We start from the raw sequence: 17,649 nt of genomic DNA, 5'->3' as shown, positions 1-17,649 counted from the left end.
TTAAAGGATCTTGAGTAGTAGAGTTGGCTGGGAAAGGGCCTTGAGAGCCCCTCTGGGCCTTTAAATGGAAACAAAGCCCTATGAAGAGAGACTGAAAGAACTGGGCATGTTTAGCCTGGAGAAGAGAAGATGGAGGGGAGACATGAGAGCACTCTTCAAATGCTTGAAAGGTGGTCCCACGGAGGAGGGCCAGGATCTCTTCTCAATCCTCCCAGAGTGCAGGACACGGAATAATGGATCAGGATACAGGAAGCCAGATTCCAGCTGGACGTCAGCAAAAGCAGTATGACAATGGAACCCATGACCTAGGGAGGTTGCGGGCTCTCCCACACTAGAGGCCTTCAAGAGGCAGCTGGACAACCATCTGCCAGGGATGCTTTAGGGAGGATTCCTGCACTGAGCAGGGGGTTGGACTCGATGGCCTTCTAGGCCCCTTCCAACTCTACTATTCTATGATTCTATGAAATAAAATGTGAGCCAGCTTTAGAGAACCCCTTCCTTGGCCATGGGTTGTACCCCCAAAGTGGAGCCATTAAAAATCCATGGGGCATGGCTTAAATCCTGTAGGTTATGAGGCAAGGATAGAAAGACGCCTCCCCAAATAAAAGCTGCTCAGGTGGGCCTGCTCTGTGGTCGGGGCAACAAGGAGGATGGCCAACTGACACCGATAACCCCCGCAGGGGTATCGTTATGCACTTTCCAGGCCCATAGGACACAAAGTGGCATAGAATAGGCACATGTTAATTTATTTCTCTATATACACTTTTGGAAATAATGACTAGGATTTATTTAAACTTTGCAGGAGGCAAAGCTAGTTGATTAATTTCTCTTCCAAATGGCCTCAAATAAAATAAATTCTTCAATTAATTTGTTCCCCACTCCACATCATCCCAAATCCAAGGTTCCTCTTCAATTACAATTAATTAATTAGCATTCTCCCCCTGTCCTCCCCCCTCACTTTTGTCTTCCTACCTCCCCCTGCACCCCTCTCTCTTGGAGGAAAATGCCCCCACCTCACCCAATTAAGCTTAGAAGAAAAGCTAAAGAGTATGCATTGACCCGAGCGTCTGCTTACATGGAAGTAAGCCCCATTGAACAAAGCGTGACTTACTTCCAGGTAAACAAGGTTATTAGGATCTGGTTGCAGGATTGCAAAAGGAAGCTCATCTTTCCGGCAGCGGTAGCCTTTCATTTTGTGTTTTGAACAACAACACGGTGTGCACCAGAATCATTCATCATGATCGGATATATTAAAGTGGGTACCGGGGCGTCTGTGCAGATACGAGGCCTCTGGCTATAGCTCAGCGGTAGAGCATACGTTTTGCATGCAAAAGGTCCCATATTCAATCCCCAGCATCACCAGGTAGGGCTGGGAGCATACCCAATATTGAAAGATATGGAGAGGCAGTATGGTATACTGGTTAGAGTGTTCAGCTGGGACTGGAGAGACTTGGATTGAAGTCCCCACTCAACCATGGAAACCCACTGGGTGACTTTGACCCAGTCACTGACTCTCAGCCTACCCTACCTCACAGGGCTGTTGTTGTAAGGATAAAAATGGAGGAGGAGGAGGAGGAGGAGGAGGAGGAGCGTGCTCCCTTGGAGGAAAGGCAGGATATGAATATAACCAATAACAATAAATAAGATCTGAACTAGTTACTAATTCTTTCCTAGGCTGTAGATCAGAGCTTTCCAAACTGTGTGTCAGCTGCAGTGTGTAGGTGTGTCACGCGAACGTAATGAGAAACCTCTGAGTCTATGTGAAATAAGCAATACCAACTTGCATGCATTTTTACGCAGCAAAGGTGCCGATTAGTATGGTGCACTAGTATATTCCCCTTCCATCGTATCTGTGTATGCACACCACGGTTGAGGGATCATACAGGTACTGTACATGCGCAGTACGCATAATCGGGTCGAAACAGCTGATTCCGCATCACTTCCGGTGACGCGGCTGCACCTGGAATGACGCATTTGAGAAATTCCATGGGTCCAGTTTTTTGATAGAACATAGTCTCAACCGCTGCTCGATCACAGCTCGACAAAACTAGTTCAATGTGAAAAATCTTGGAAACGTATGTTATTATCTTGCAAATCATATATTTTTAAAAATATAAATGAAAGGTTTTCATGAGATATGTTGTGTCCCCGTACATTTTGTTATTACAATTTATGTATGTGTCCGTATCTCTTATAAGGGGTTAGTTTAACCTCTGGTTTGCTAGTAAAACTGAATTACTGTGTCGCAAAATGATGCATGTCTAAAAAGTGTGTCACCAGCATGAAAAGTTTGGGAAGCTCTGGGCTAGATAAAGATGTTGCTTTTAAGGGTTGAAGCCCTACGTGGCTTAGGGTAGGCCCGGCCCTCCAGATGTGTTGGACTACAACCCCCATAATCCTTGACCATTGGCCATGCTGGCGGGGGTTTATGGGAGTGGGAGTGCAAACCATATGGGAGGCACACGTGAAAAGGCCTTCTCCTGTGTCGCTCCCAAATTCTGGAATGCTCTCCCCTTGGAGCTTCAAGACACCCCCCCCCCCACTCACTGCTTTGGGAAAAGGTGTGTCCACTCACATCCCTTTAATGTGGCCTTTTAAATCCTTTCATTAGTAGTGTTGTTGTTTTGTTGTTAATGACAGTTCCTTCACCCTTTTTTAAAATGCTTTTAGGATGTTGTTTTTATGGGTGGTTTTTTTTCACACTGCCTCAGCAGCTCACGAAGAAAGGTGGTATAAAAATTATATAAAAAAATACAATTTAAAAATGAGCTAGCCCAACCTGGCACCCTCTAGATGTGCTGGACGACAGCTTCATAGCCATTAGCAATGAGTTTGACACATTGTTTTATTCGCAGATGGGTTTTATTTTAGGATGCTTTTAGGATGTTTTTTAACAGTGTATACTATATTTTAATCAGTATTTTATGCTTGCTGTTGTTCCCCGCCTCGATTCAATCGGAGAGGCAGATAAGAAATAAATTATTATTATTATTATTATTATTATTATTATTATTATTATTATTATTACTCAGCCTTCCTCAACCTGGGGCGCTCCAGATGTGTTGGACTACAACTCCCAGAATGCCCCAGCCAGCTGGCTGGGGCATTCTGGGAGTTGTAGTCCAACACATCTGGAGCGCCCCAGGTTGAGGAAGGCTGCCGGCTAAACCATGCTGCTTAACCACAAAATGGTTAAGGGAATGCAATGTTCTCATATGAGCAAAGGGCGGGGAGAGGGGATTCATCGGCATGGAATAATTTCAGTGGGGCATTCTGGGAGTTGTAGTCCAACACATCTGGAGCGCCCCAGGTTGAGGAAGGCTGTTATAGCTGGTTTAACTAGTAACAATTTGGGGTTCCCATTGGAGTCTGGGTGTCAAACCAAAACTCCTTCAGTTCCCATGTTTGTGCAAACAGGGCCTATGTAGCAGAAGGAAGAGGAAGCCTAAGAAACAGATCCGTTTGGGTGATATTAAATTTTCTTTATTACACGGATACAGAGTTAAAACAGACATAACCTGAATCATAATGTTTACATCTTTCACAGGTCAAACATACAGTACATTTAGAGAAAGCAGGAAACAGCGAGGGAAGAGGGACAGCATGCCAAAAGATGAATTGCAAAAAAAAAACAACCCTCCCTACCACGTCGTTATTTCTCTGGAATGGCCACAGAAAACCCACAAACACCAGGGGAAAAGGGGCAGGGCGGGATGGGTGGGTTACGGGTTCTCTTTTAATTTTGTTTTGTTTAAAGTTCTATGATTCTCCTCTCGTTAAAACATCTTTGCAAACACACACACACACGCACGCACGCACGCACGCACGTCGGCCTGTACAAGCAACGTCCCTTCCCTCCCTCCCTCCTCTCCGCCGCACCCTCGGATTCAAGTATTGCACAGTTCTAAGTGCGACATGCCTCTAGAACACCCTGAGAACAGTGCTCCTGATGGCCACCAGGCCAAGGTTTTGCCTGCCGTGCAACGCCGGTAGCTCTTTTGGCAGAACTGCCCAAGGAATGGGAGAAGACCCAAGCTGGTGCCATTCCTGGTCGGGCTGCAGCATCCCTTCCGGCCAGGAATGAAGCTGGCTGCCGGACTTGAGTTGGCTAAAAAAGCAAAAGGAGGATCCCTTTGGTCCCCCCAGAATTGCTTCGGCTCGGTCCTGTCCACAAGAGTTACATGGAAATGAGTGAGGTCCTGCCAAGGTTACTTTTGCGTTTTAGGAGGACTGGAATCCGTTCCTCCGTCGCTGCTCCTGAGCCAGGTTTTTATTTTTGGGGGGTTATAGAACTGTCAAAAACTGGATTGGATCCCAGAATTTGCCCATCTAATGAGGTTCAGCAAATAGACTTTAAAGCTAGGTTGGCGCTGTGTTTATTTTTCCACAGGGCTCCTCTGTGCTTCTTTTCCTCCCATCCCTTTCCCACTCTCCCGAGCAAAGGCTCCACCCCGAGAGAAGGAAGGCCACATCTGATTCTAATTGCACAGCTATCTCTTAATGTGTCTTGAAACATAACACGGGAAGGGCATCTGTTTCCAAGAAAGCGTGTACATAGGTCCAAAAACTTCCCCAAAAGTATCCTCACTCAAAACAAACCAGTGCACAGCTTACTCGTCCCATGTTATATTATTTATGCACAAATTAAGCCGTGCACGTGGGCAGCAATATTTTCCAAGCCTGTGCCTGCATAAGATGATTTCGGGGAACTGGACAACGCAGGCTGCACATGACCACCATGCCCAATAGATATCTCCTGCCTGTTTGCACTGCAGATGAGGCTGCAAATCACAGTCTGAGCTTGGGAGAAGAAGTGACGTTTAGGGATATAGAGACCTTGTTAAATCCGTTCCGCGTTTGGCGGATTGTCAGGGGTCTTTCGTTCCATCGTCTGCTCATGGATAGAATCGGATTTGTACAAGAATTTTGTTCCATTTGCACCAATGCACATTAGCATTAAGGCAAGTGCGAATTTGCACAAATCCCTCCAAAACGTTTTTTTAAAAAAACATTTAAGCCCAGATGCTGGAAGCTAGCAAAGTTGGAAGCTGGGGAACAGGACACTCTCACAGAGAAGACCAGGTCTGGTGCTTCGTCTCCGGAGAAGACCAGGTCTGCGTGCACAGCTGGTGAGGCCTTCTCCTTCAGGAGAAGGATCAGCTGGATGATCTTCCTGGACTAACTGTTAAATGGGACAGGAAATGAGGATTTAGAGACAGAAGGCAGGGAAGGGAAGGATCTGAGGAATATAGGAAGTGGCTTTATACAGAGTCAGAGCCTTGGTTCATCGAACCAAGTGTTGTTGACACTGACTGGCAGCAGTGGCTCTCCAGGGGTGCAAGCAGTTTTTCCTAGCCCTGCCTAGAGAAGCTGGGGATTGAACTTGGGAACTTCTGCATGCAAAGTGGTGGTGGTGGTGTTGTTCTACCGCTGAGCTATGGTTATGTACACCAAAGCGAGCCAAAGTGATCATAGTTGGATGAGCACGAAGAAATTGGTTCTTGTTCCCCAAGTGGTTCAGTCTTCCACATTTTGGAAGCAGTATCTGAAGAAAGAAAGAAAGAAAGAAAGAAAGAAAGAAAGAAAGAAAGAAAGAACCAAGAAGATCTGGTAAGAATCAACAACTAGCCAAAATGTGTGAAAGCTGAGAAGGCAAGTGCCACCGTGACCATGGGGAGAATTTGACTATCAAATTCCAGAGCAAGAAGTCGGAGGGATGATCAAGCAGCCATTTAAACATGGCAAATTCGTGCCTCTTTCCGTGGACTTTGATGCATCAAAGTGATCTCATGAACGGTTCAAGCCCAGAGCAAGATGGATGAACGAGTCCATGTCTTTGTTGGAACCATTTCTCAAAGGTTGCCAAGGGCATTGTGAATCACCATGTGACCCACAGACTGAGTCAACAACTGATCAACGACGACGACACAAACAAGGGAAAAGTCAACTTGAAATTGGCTGTGTGAATTGGATCCTGGCCTACCCAAATGACCGTGTCTGACATAGACATAGCAAATCGGCACTCTGCCAGGCTGACAACTTTGTATGGGAACTGGTTAAGGCGCTCAGAGGGGAAAGAAGATGGTTGGGGAGGAATACGGAAATGAAAGAGAAGATGACAGAAGGAGACAGGACTGGATTTCCCCACATTTGTAGAATGCCCTTTCTCTTTAAAAAATGTGTTTTCAGCTTCTGGAACTTCATGAACCTAATTCTGAAGCAACATTTTGGAGATGAGGTTAAAGGCATTCTTAGATTGCAATCCTAAACACATGTACTTGAGATTAAGTCCCATTGAATTTTATGGCCTTTTCTTCTGGGTAAACATTCATCGGATCAGACCATTTGCAGTATTGTGTGAATATCCAGAGACTCCCGGGAAGCTGTCTGGGCAAAACAAGCTATTTCAACTCTCTTGCCAAAGTATAAAACTTTGTAAGGAGAATCCGAGTTGGCCGCCACCACAAGCGTCACACACACTTCCGAGCGGGAGGAGACGGCAGCCTTTTTCATCTCTGAGTCCTCCAGATATCAACGACAAATAAAATGCACGAAATCTAGCGTGTCGGCTACTCGCAAACACCAGGAGCGTGGAAGTCCCATTCCTTTCAGAGGGGCTTGCACAAGAGTTAGAGATCCTCCTTCGGGCGCAACCCTGACTGTAAAAGGATATGGAGACAAGCGACCCGCGACCATAATGTGTGTCTGCGGAGCAAAGAGCTGGTTGCATGATTATTGAAAGTGGCAGTCCAATCAGCACGTTTGTGCCCACAGACTTGAGGATGCTTATGGGTTGCACAGACACGTGTGACCAGATCCTCATGCATTCTGCTGGTTGGGTTGCTATGGTTTCCTGTTCCTAGGAGATCCAAAAGCACCACCATGTTCATTCCAGATGTCAAAAGTTCTCCCTCTGCTTTTCTTCCTAACTCCTTCAGAAAACTATCTGCAGATGCTGATAACCATCTCACCTCCCACCTGGGGACCCCCTGGTCTTCCATCACATACACACAGTCAGAAACCATGTGCTCTGTCTTTAATATACTTCAACATAACCACCACCTCTGATTCCTTATTTAGTCAATTCTGAGCTGATTAAAATCCACCCATAATAATAATTGTACACATAGAACAAGGAAGGAGTACATCCACTGGCTGCCCTTCAATAACATTGACGAAGGGTATGGCCAAAGATAGTTAAAGGCAATTACGGAGTAGCTCGGAGAAACCACACCTGAGAGAGGCACACCTGTGCCTTTCCCTGCCAAGGCCAGACAGCTTCAGTCATTTCAATTCTTTCATTCTGCATGGAAGGTCTGAAGGTCTTAACTCTAGAAGTGCAAACATCACAGAATGCATGGACTGGACCGTGCTGGCAAGCCCCCCTCTTAATTTCCCCCCCCCAAAGAAATATAAAATCACAAAGCAACTCGATTTTGGGATAGATTTTCTGTAGCTTTAGTTCAGATTTCTCAAACTTTTTTGAACTTGGGTGCATAGAAAGCACCTGTGCATCTGCACACATTCAGCCCATGGCTGTATAAACAGGATCTGTGGATTGGGGCACTAACCTGACCCTGGCATTGGAAGATGACAAGAACAGAGGTATTCTTCCTAAAACCTGTCAGGAGGAGGAGGAGGAGGAGGAGGAGGAGGAGGAGGCGGCAGCGGCAGCAGCAACATGGTGGTCAAAAGCTGCCACGTGCTCCCTGTCTTTCTCTGTTTTTTGGGAGAAGAGTGGGAGGGAAAGGCTCTGTTTCTATCTGCTGCAGGACTCTCTCTACCTCTGAAATATCACACACACCCCTCCAAGTATCTTGTACCCTCCAACAGGTCAGGCACCAGTTTGAGCAACTCTGCCTTCATTCTATTCTTGGGGGGAACTGGGCTGCCCATCAACGTCACGGCAGCTATACCCACAAGGCTGTCCAAGTGTATGCATCTAGCAACGCCGGCGCAACCCACGCGACCTGCCCACTTCACTTTGAACAGCCGGCCATGAAGTTCTCAGCATCTCTTCTCCATGTCTGAAGCTATAATTAAACCCAACCAGCTGCTTTTTTATGTTCTGGAGGGAATACCACGTTTGCAGTTGGTGTGGTGGAAGGCAGAATCTGAAACTACCAGGATGCTGAAGACAGCGGCACCTTCCCAAGGAAGGGGGCCTCGCCTAAAGAGTTTTGGAAGAGGCAATCTTACACCAAAACCTCTTGGAAGGCAAGACCTCAGTTAACAACAAGCAATGCAAGAAAGTCGCTGTTAAACAACAAACAGTGTTCATATTTGACCATAGAAATGCCCTTATTGGTTTTTATCATGGAAGATGAGGGCCCCGTATCATCCTTTCTTTTTTTAAGACCACCTCCTGCTTTTGCTTGTTCCTTTTCGCCCATACAAAGGCCACCATTTTGGAAGGATGGAGTTGGGCATTACTTGAAGGGGGGTGCAGGTAGGATGGACACTGAAATACCATTAAAGCTCTCAGATTTGGGATAAATATTTGAGGCTCCAGTAGAGGCAATCCCTCCTTTTCCCGCTTAGCTTTTGGTTTGAATGTAACCGTATTGCATTCCTTATCCATTGGTATGCTGTTCATTCCTAAAGATTTGTCTGTCTATGCCAGCTTTCTTCAACCTGGTGCCCTCCAGATGTGTTGGGCTACAACTCCAACACATCTGGAAGGCACCAGCTGGAAAAAGGGTGGTCTAGGGCTTCTCAGCCGGTTAGAGGTAGTGCCCATGCCACACAGTTCAGATCCAGGGCGGAGGAGAAAATGGCCTGATGGCAAAAGAAATGGCTGCTAAAATCCGAAGGCCAAGAGGAAGTTTATCACCACGAATAGAACACCAGGATGACCCATGAACCACGTCTTAAATATTCCATTTATGTATTAGCTCTTTACAGGATAATGCAAGAGAAATAAACTAACAATACACACGTATCATGGGAGAAACAAGCAAGACGCTCATTCTCATTGCTAGTGAGCTTCACATGCTAAGTAGAAATGTCTGCATGGTTTCTATCTCTGCTCTAAGCCATTTCTGCCATGAATGAGGCTCTATGAATGGAAAGTAACAGAGGAGAACTCCAGGTTTGGTTCCATTAAGAGATCTTTGGCTGCATTGATGTCAGGTGACTGACAGTGCAACCCTATATACAGATCTACTTAGAAATACGGATCAAAGGTGGGAAGAAATTAGTTTGGTTCACTTTTTTAATGTAAAGTTACCTAATTTTGATAGCCTCGTGTGGCGCAGAGTGGTAAAGCAGCAGTTTCTGCAGCTGAAACTCTCCCCACGGCCTGAGTTCGATCCCAGCGGAAGCTGGTTTCAGGCAGCCGGCTCGGGTCGACTCAGCCTTCCATCCTCCCGAGGTCGGTAAAATGAGTACCCAGTTATCTGGGGGAAAGGTAATAATGGCTGGGGAAGGCAACGGCAAACCACCCCGCTATAAGGCCTGCCAAGAAAATGCCAGCGAAAGCATTTCTAAGAGTCAATAATGACTCAGTGCTTGCACGAGAGGTTCCTTTCCTTTCCCTACCTAATTTTGCCCTTTTGTACCAATACGTGAACTGAAATGCAGGCATTCCTTTGAAATTCACACTTCTTCGAAATTTGCAATGAAGTTCTCCAATCAAAAAAATACTTACAAAAATGCATATTTGAGGGGAAATAACATTATATAATAAACCATTATATAATGAAATTGCTTGCACAAAGTGTGCATAGTAGACAAGATTGCATTCAAAAATGCACATATTAGGAGAAATTTGCATTACGAATTTTCATGTGAACTTAAAGGGGAAAAATCCCAACATTCAGGATGAACTGATTTTAAGACTGGAAAAATGAGAAATAGAGGACAACTGAAATTGACAGATTCATCTATCCTGAGGCAGAAATGCCCATTTCAGTTCAGTGGGACTTATTACCACTTAGGCTCACAGCTTAAGACTACCCATGCTGGACTCAATGGGACTAACTTTAGAGTAAACATATATAGGATTGCACTGTAAAAGACTGTGATTAAACGAATTCCAAGCAAGAGATCTAGACCGGTTCACCGACTTGAAATACGCCCAGCTGTTTTACAGCAGGCAACTACCCTCACTGGGTTTGCACGCTCCTTCCCCTTTCACCGTCTCACGTCAATAAATGTTTCTCATGCTGAGAGCGCCTTGGTAAAACACACAAGATCAATGCTGGGTCAGCCTGTTGTAGCTGTGGAGACCTTTCAGCGTAAAACAGAGAAATGCTGCCAGTGAAGGGCTGTGGATATTGCCACTTTAATCAGAAAGATGGGCAGCTGAGCTCAGAATACAGAAGGAACTGGGGAGCACACCGGAATTATTGGGACCTTAAAAAATCTTAAAGGATTTTTCATGGAAAGGAAAAAAGACAGATGCAGCAGTGGGAAAACAGAGCCGATAAAAGTGGAAGACGAGGATGACATCTGGACCAACTGTAAAATTCTGCAGGTGAGGCAGGGTGATTGTACAAGGAAAGCTTCCTCTGTACCCGCCCCTCCTGTGCTACCTTCGATGTGGCATAGACTAAGAACGCCCTAACATGGAGCAAAGTCTATGGTCCGCATCTGTTATCCCGATGGGCAGCCCGACTCCAGGATCACCGGAGAGTCTGCCTGCTTCCAGGCAGAGGGCTGCTAGTGCTACTGATCAGAAATACAGCTGTTCTGTATTTACCTCCTTAACAGATTTTCTGGAAAAAGATGGAAGAAGCAGTAAGAAAACACAGGAGGGACACAAGTAGACGACAACGACACCTGGACCTTCCATGAAGGAGGCAGGGCAGTGACATCACGGGAGCCTCGTCTGGAAGCACTCTCCATCCCTAACACCTTCCATCCCTTTCCACAGAGCTTCCAGGACTTCCAGCGTGCAAAGTAGCAAGAGGCCCGGTGCTGTGTTGTACAACAGAGGCCTCGTCTTATCGAAGGCAACCATTTGTGCTCAGATCTTGGCCCCCTCGAAAGTGATTGAGCGGTCCCATTGGCTTCCATGGCCCAGGATAGAGCCCACATGGCTTCCATTGTGGGAACGACACCTTCCTAGATCTCTTTTGCCTCACGCCTTCCTTGCTCTTAAATGAGAAAGCACACAGTTCAGACTGCCCAAGAGGGCCATTGGGCCGCACCTGGCAGATCCGTTTTCAAGAGGCAGCAAAGAACCCAGAAGAATGACCGTGCCTTCAGGGTGACAACAATCAATACACCAGAACTAGCTTGAAAGAAATCCCTCCACAGGTGGGCACAGTTGAAGAATCCTTGACCCACTTTCTCTTCCTCCTCCTCCTCCTCCTCCTCTAGTTATTTATTTATCATATTTTTATACCGCCCAATAGCCGAAGCTATTATTATTAGGGGGTGGAGGCGACCCAGAACGTTGAATCTTGCTACAGTTATGAGGTCTCCTCAGGCTGCTGTGCGGAGAAGAGAAAACAAAATGGCAGCAGGAAAGAGACAATGAAGCTACAGGTGAGTTGGTATTGCTTCCTTTCTCCTTCCCCACCTGCCTCTTTCCAGGCTGGGGGCTGAAGATAGCAGAGGGTCTTGTGCAGAAGGTAGAAAAGAGAGGGAGGGAAGTCAAGGGGAATAAGAGGGTGGCCCAAGAGATTGGGCTGCTTGATGCATCAAAGTGTGTCCCCTCCCCACCGTAGTCACATCGTATCCAAGGCTGGTCAAGTTATTTTGACACCTGAGCCACAAGAAAAGGCAACTGTAAGAAATTAAATAACTATTTGTTGCCTTCTTTGTGACACCCAAAATCAGCTGCTGAAGGCCATCGCCTCCCTCTGCCTAGTCGTAGGGCCAGCTCTGAGTGGGGCAGGGAGAAAAGGAACACGGAAGGAGATTCTGCTATATTTATTTATTTAAAACATTTGCATCCACCCCCACCCCCTGCATTTCACAGACTGTCAAGCGTCTTCTGTTCCTTTCTATGCGAGTTGACGGAATCGGGTTTTTTTTTCCCTTAAGGACATAGGAGAATTTCGTTCTACTAATAATAATGCAAATTTGTGCAAAGCCAAAGTAAACAACTGGTTTGTAAGTCCACAGAATCAACGCAACTCAGAAAAAGCCGGTTCACTGGGGAATCCGCAAGCCGGATTCATCGAAATCTTGATTCATCTGAATCCATGGTGGAATTCTCCGACATCCCTACAAAGAAGAGCAGAATGCAGCCCCCCCCGACCCCCCCCCCCAGCCAGTCTCCCTCAGAGATGACATTAGCTAGACAGCCTTGTCCTGTCTTTCAAAACCTCTTCGTTGTTGGGGGTTGAAGGGGGCAGGAAAGAATGAGGGGGGGGGGAGAGAGAAAGTCAAGCATGAAGTATTCTGTGACTTCCAGAAAACTACACCTCTTAACAAGCCCATGAACTTGTCTGTCTTCAAAAGCCCGCTTCCTAACCTTAGCTACTTCAGTGGTTTACCTTCTTTTAATTATTATTTGGCAAAATGTCTCTTCATTATTATTGTAATCATCACCACTATCATTATTCATTATTATTCGTCATATTTTTGGACCTCTGCAAACACTATATACATTCACATTAAAGGTACAACATTCCCGCCCTGAGCCCATGGCTGGGCAGCCTGTAAGGGGTTCCCCGCAGCCGTCCCGCTCCCCCGTATTGCACTCCCGTTCGCAGCGCTTTGTACAATGATGCAAGAAATGCAGCCAATCGACATTGTGACCTCGTCCACCTCCTCCTCCTCTAAGGACAAGCATCTGTTGGTTTCTTCCCCAGAAGTAACTGCAGAACCTGATGGGAATGGAAGGGAAAAGGGGAAACCCAGAACAGAGGAGGGTGGGTGGGGAATAAACAAACCCTACGAAGAGGTTTGTCACAGGACTAGAGAAGACATTTTGAAAGATGAGACACACAAAAGCCAGAAGAACCTACAGGCCATCAAGAAAGTCTTCGGGAGGGTGGGTGTGTTTGGTGTGAGTGGGCTGAAAGACGTCTTTCGATTTTGGAAGATGTCAGGATGACAACTGCAAAGAAACAACGACACCTGCCTGGGGTTTGGTTGGTTATGGAGAACAGAGAGAGGTAGTGGTGAAAAGGTCCAGGCAGAAACTCCTGGTGGTTAGTTAATTTCTGCTCACGTTCTGCAAAACAGTAGAGAACAGGCAGAAGGTGATCACAGTTTTTTTTTCTGGAACAGTGCGCTCTCTGGAACAGGCTGGCTGGATGTGCAGGTGACCATTTCCTTTTTTAATGCTCTTTGAGAGAAAAAACAACAACAGATTTATAATCCACCAAGGGAGGGAGCTTCAAGACTCACTTCCGCCTCACACATACATCCCCACACGCACAAACGCACACTCGCCCCGCGCACGCACGCACACACACACACACACGCACGCACAAAAGTGGTGGATATATATAGATATTTTTGTTTCGTTTTTTGTTTTTTTTTGCTTTATTCTACGAAAATGCCTTCCGATCCCACAGCTGCACGACCGTCCTCCTTCAAGGATGTACGTCGTCAGAACGGCCGAAGGTCCCAAGTGCAGACAGCCCCTCCCACCCCATCCAAGAACGCAAGGAGTTGAAATTCCACCAGCTGTGCTGCCCTTGAGTAGAACGTCGCAGTCGCTTGTGCTGGATCGAAGATACGTGACTCCTCGGTTCGCAAAAAACATAAATAAATAAAAGCCCCCAAAACGAGGAGAAAGAGAAAGAAGGAACTAAACAAACAAACAAAAAAAAGAAACTTTGGCAGTGGAAAAAAAGTTTGGATTTTTTTTTTTCGGTTTTTGGATTTCCTTTGGAGCAGAGGTGAATCTGGTATCTTCTTGGCTAACTAGCAAGGTAGTTTACAGGTAAGCTTCCTTCACTTGGTTTTGTTGGGTTCTTTTTGGATTTTCTCTTTTCTTTTCTGTTTTACTTAAAGCCAAAGAGTTTGATGTTTTTATTGTTTATTTTTATTTTTTTACAAAAAAGAAAAATCTTGCTTTTTGTAACTGAAATCCTTTTTTTTTTCCTTCCCCGCCTTCTCCCCCTTCTCCTTTCAGGGAAGGGGTTTCACTCCTTTATTTTCTCAAACACATCTCCAGCAGAAGAAAGACGGAAGGACCTTTTCGTTTTCCATCCCCCGCCCCCAAGTCGAGATGTGTGATACCTGCAGACAAATTCCTCATCCAAAAAAATAAAAATCGTAATCAGAAATTCCCCCAAATCATATCAGTAAGAAGTGTTAATAATAATATTAATAATAATAATTAAAAAAAAAAGCTGACGAGTGAACGGAGAAGGTTGGTATTTGCCTTAACTCCACTTAAAGCCCAGGTTTTGAGAATTCGTGAGGATTTCGTGTGAGAGATAGAGGTCGTTTTGGAGGTCAAATACGTGTCAGGTAGCTGAGGATTTGCATTGAATGCAGTTTGTTTGTTTTCATTTGGAGAGAAGTGGTAGCAGCAGTGACGGTCGGTTTCCCGGTCTCCTTTCCCTTCTGTCTAGCGGGACGCCGTGTCCAGCGGAGCGGGCGTAGCAGGCGTGCCGGAACGCGAGGCGCCGGCCGAGCTGGAGTCGCTCGGGCTTCCTGCCGCGGCGACGCTGCCGATGGAGCCGCTCACGGCCACCACGTCTGGCTGTGCCGAAGCCGCGGCCATGGCCGCCGCCCCGGAGGAGGCTGCCCCAGAGGAGGCCTGCAGGCCTTGCAGAGTCTGCCCACAGACGTGGTGATGCTTCTCCCAATCTTTGTGCTGGCAGAAGGAGCCGCAGTAGCGCGCAGTGTTGCACCCACTGCACGTCTCGCTCGCCTTGCGCCCGCAGTTCCAGCAGCTCTGCAGGAGAAGGCGAAAGCACACAGATCAGGGCGGACCGAAAGACAAGCGCGGGGGGGTGGCAAGAGACAGTCTACTCTTCACCACCGGATACACGGGCCGTCTCTCCCTCGGCTGCATTCGCACTGGGCGTTAGCTCAGGTCCAGATTGAGCGCAAGTCATACATTTAAGGGGGAAACGGAGAGAGCGCTGCCGGGACCACCGAGAACAGCCAATGCCCTCCAAGTCTTTAGTTTCTCCAGCCCACTACTCTCTTGCCATTATCCATGCTGGGAGAGGGTGTCACTACCTCGCTCGAGTCCTCCTGCTGGTTAATGACGGACAGGGCGTCCTCGGAGGCCTGGCGCTTGGCTTCCGCCAGGGCTCGCTCCATCTTGGCCCGCTCCGTCGTGATCAGCTCGTGGGCTTTGCGCTCCGCGTCCGACACGGCCTTCTGCAGCTCAGACATGGCCTGCCGCTTGACCTCGTTCACAGCTTCTTCTGAAAGGAAGAGCACAGAGCAAGGCGGAAATCATGGAGGGGACGCCAAGCAAGGAGAGGCACGCAGCAGGAGTGGCGACCGCAAGCCCAAACCTGGCTCCCGAGAAGGCGTGGCGGGCACCGGGGCAAGTGCATTGGGATCCCTGAAGGAGGGCTAGCTGACCACTTGGGAAGGCCAGCCTGGTATTTAACGGCCCCTTTTTCGGGGTGGACTAGAGCCGGGCCTCGCAGGGACAGAGCCCCGGCACTCTGCGATTAGCAGGGATGCTAACGTCCTCTGTCACATCCGAGACATCCCTGTTCCCTCTGAGCTGCAATCCTCACACTAGCTGGGGCGAAATGAATGTAACCTGCAACAATATATTGTTCCACGTTGTAAAGCCAAGCGTTTGGGCAATCCAGACCCCTTCGCTTTACGAAAGAGCTGCTCCAGATAGAGATGAAAGCTGCAAGAACTGCAATTGTTGCTCTGGATCCACACAGCAACTGGAAGGTTTGGACCCTCCTTGTGGCTGTGGGGACTGTCATGATGAGTGCCTGCACTTCCCAATTTGCTGTGACACCGCCGCTGGTTTCGCTCTACCATGTGTAGCCATTTCCCTGTCTCAACCTGGTCCTCCCTAAGCCTGGAAACTCCAGGCAGTGTACAGGAGGCAAACGCCATTTTCACCCTTACAGGCACCCTGGCTGGGAAACAGTGAGCAAAGCAGCACCCAAAGAGTTTCATGCCTGAGGAGCAATTTAAGTCAAGCAATCTAAATTCCCTAACAACGTCACCCTGCTTACGAGGAAGGCCGTAGTGCGCAGCTGTGCTGGAGCAGCAGGGAGCAGAAGGCAGCTGAGGGCATGGATACACAACAGCCTTTCCCCAAACAAGTGCTCTACTGTCTGGGGATGATGGGGGTTGCAGTCCGACACACCTGGAGGGCGCTAGGTTGGAGAAGTCTGACACAGATCCAAGCCCAGAGTTCCCTGCACCTTCACAAAGGATTTTGGTGCATATTCTTACTTGGTGCTGGGCCCGCTCATAGAATCATAGAACCATAGAATAGCAGAGTTGGAAGGAGCCTACAAGGCCATCGAGTCCAAACCCCTGCTCCATGCAGGAATCCACCCTAAAGCATCCCTGACAGATGGCTGTCCAGCTGCCTCTTGAAGGCCTCTAGTGTGGGAGAGCCCACAACCTCCCTAGGTAACTGATTCCATTGTCACACTGCTCTAACAGTCAGGAAGTTTTTCCTGATGTCCAGCTGGAATCTGGCTTCCTGTAACTTGAGCCCGTTATTCCGTGTCCTGCACTCTGGGAGGATCGAGAAGAGATCCTGGCCCTCCTCTGTGTGACAACCTCTCAAGCACTTGAAGAGTGCTATCATGTCTCCCCTCCATCTTCTCTTCTCCAGGCTCAACATGCCCAGTTCTTTCAATCTCTCCTCATAGCGCTTTGTTTCCAGACCCCTGATCACCCTGGTTGCCCTCCTCTGAACACGCTCCAGCTTGTCTGCGTCCTTCTTGAACTGTGGAGCCCAGAACGGGACGCAATACTCTAGATGAGGCCTAACCAGGGCCGAATAGAGAGGAACCAGGACCTCACGTGGTACTGGCTGCAGCTCACGCCAAGGAAGGGCAAAGTCTCTCATTCACGGAGACCCAAGGCCCTAGCAGCTGCCTACTTTTGCTGAGTTCTGGCTCCCATCTACGGCGTGCAGGAGGAGCTGAGTTTATTCTGAAAGCATTTCCTCACTTCCCAGCAAACTCACCAGCCTTCCTCCAGATTTCCTCCGGCATGTAGCCAGACAGGGGCCTGGAAACGAACTCGCGGTGAGCATCTGCGGGGAAAAGACAGAAGCGGTTAAGAAATGGGTTCCAGAGCAGCGGCCCCCGTTCCATCTGTCGCAGCAAAAACACCAAAGTGTCTCGCTGCATCTGAAAGACTAACAAATGTTATTTATTTATTTATTTATTTATTTATTTATTACATTTTTACACCGCCCAATAGCCGAAGCTCTCTGGGCGGTTCACAAAAATTAAAACCACAGTAAAACAACCCACAGGTTAAAAGCACAAAGACAAAATACAGTACAAAAAGCACAACCAGGATAAAAACTACGCAGCAAAAATTGGTATAAGATTAAAATACAGAGTTAAAACAGTAAGATTTAAATTTAAGTTAAAATTAAGTGTTAAAATATTGAGAGAATAAAAAGGTCTTCAGCTGGCGACGAAAGGAGTACAGTGTAGGCTCCAGGCGGACCTCTCTGGGGAGCTCATTCCACAGCCGGGGTGCCACAGCGGAGAAGGCCCTCCTCCTGGTAGCCACCTGCCTCACTTCCTTTGGCAGGGGCTCACGGAGAAGGAC

The 17,649-nt window shown here is 47.5% G+C and overlaps 1 protein-coding gene across 4 annotated transcripts in view; it reads right to left on the bottom strand.

The window, feature by feature from the left end:
* Positions 1 to 13,533: 13,533 nt before the first annotated feature.
* CBFA2T3 (CBFA2/RUNX1 partner transcriptional co-repressor 3) overlaps positions 13,534 to 17,649 on the bottom strand; it is a 64,956-nt gene continuing 60,840 nt past the window's right edge. For 3 of the 4 annotated variants that reach the window (XM_063141251.1, XM_063141252.1, XM_063141250.1), the window contains 3 exons: positions 17,051 to 17,119; positions 15,103 to 15,293; positions 13,534 to 14,812 (listed from right to left, as the gene is read on the bottom strand). In XM_063141251.1, the coding sequence (XP_062997321.1) occupies positions 14,483 to 14,812; positions 15,103 to 15,293; positions 17,051 to 17,119 (590 nt within the window). In that variant the 3' untranslated portion in view covers positions 13,534 to 14,482. The remainder of the gene's footprint in view (positions 14,813 to 15,102; positions 15,294 to 17,050; positions 17,120 to 17,649) is intronic. The other variant, XM_063141249.1, reaches the window with a different exon arrangement.

This window comes from Elgaria multicarinata, chromosome 14, assembly GCF_023053635.1.
Source record: "Elgaria multicarinata webbii isolate HBS135686 ecotype San Diego chromosome 14, rElgMul1.1.pri, whole genome shotgun sequence".
Lineage (NCBI taxonomy): Eukaryota > Metazoa > Chordata > Lepidosauria > Squamata > Anguidae > Elgaria > Elgaria multicarinata.
This window is presented reverse-complemented; position numbering and strand designations above follow the sequence as displayed.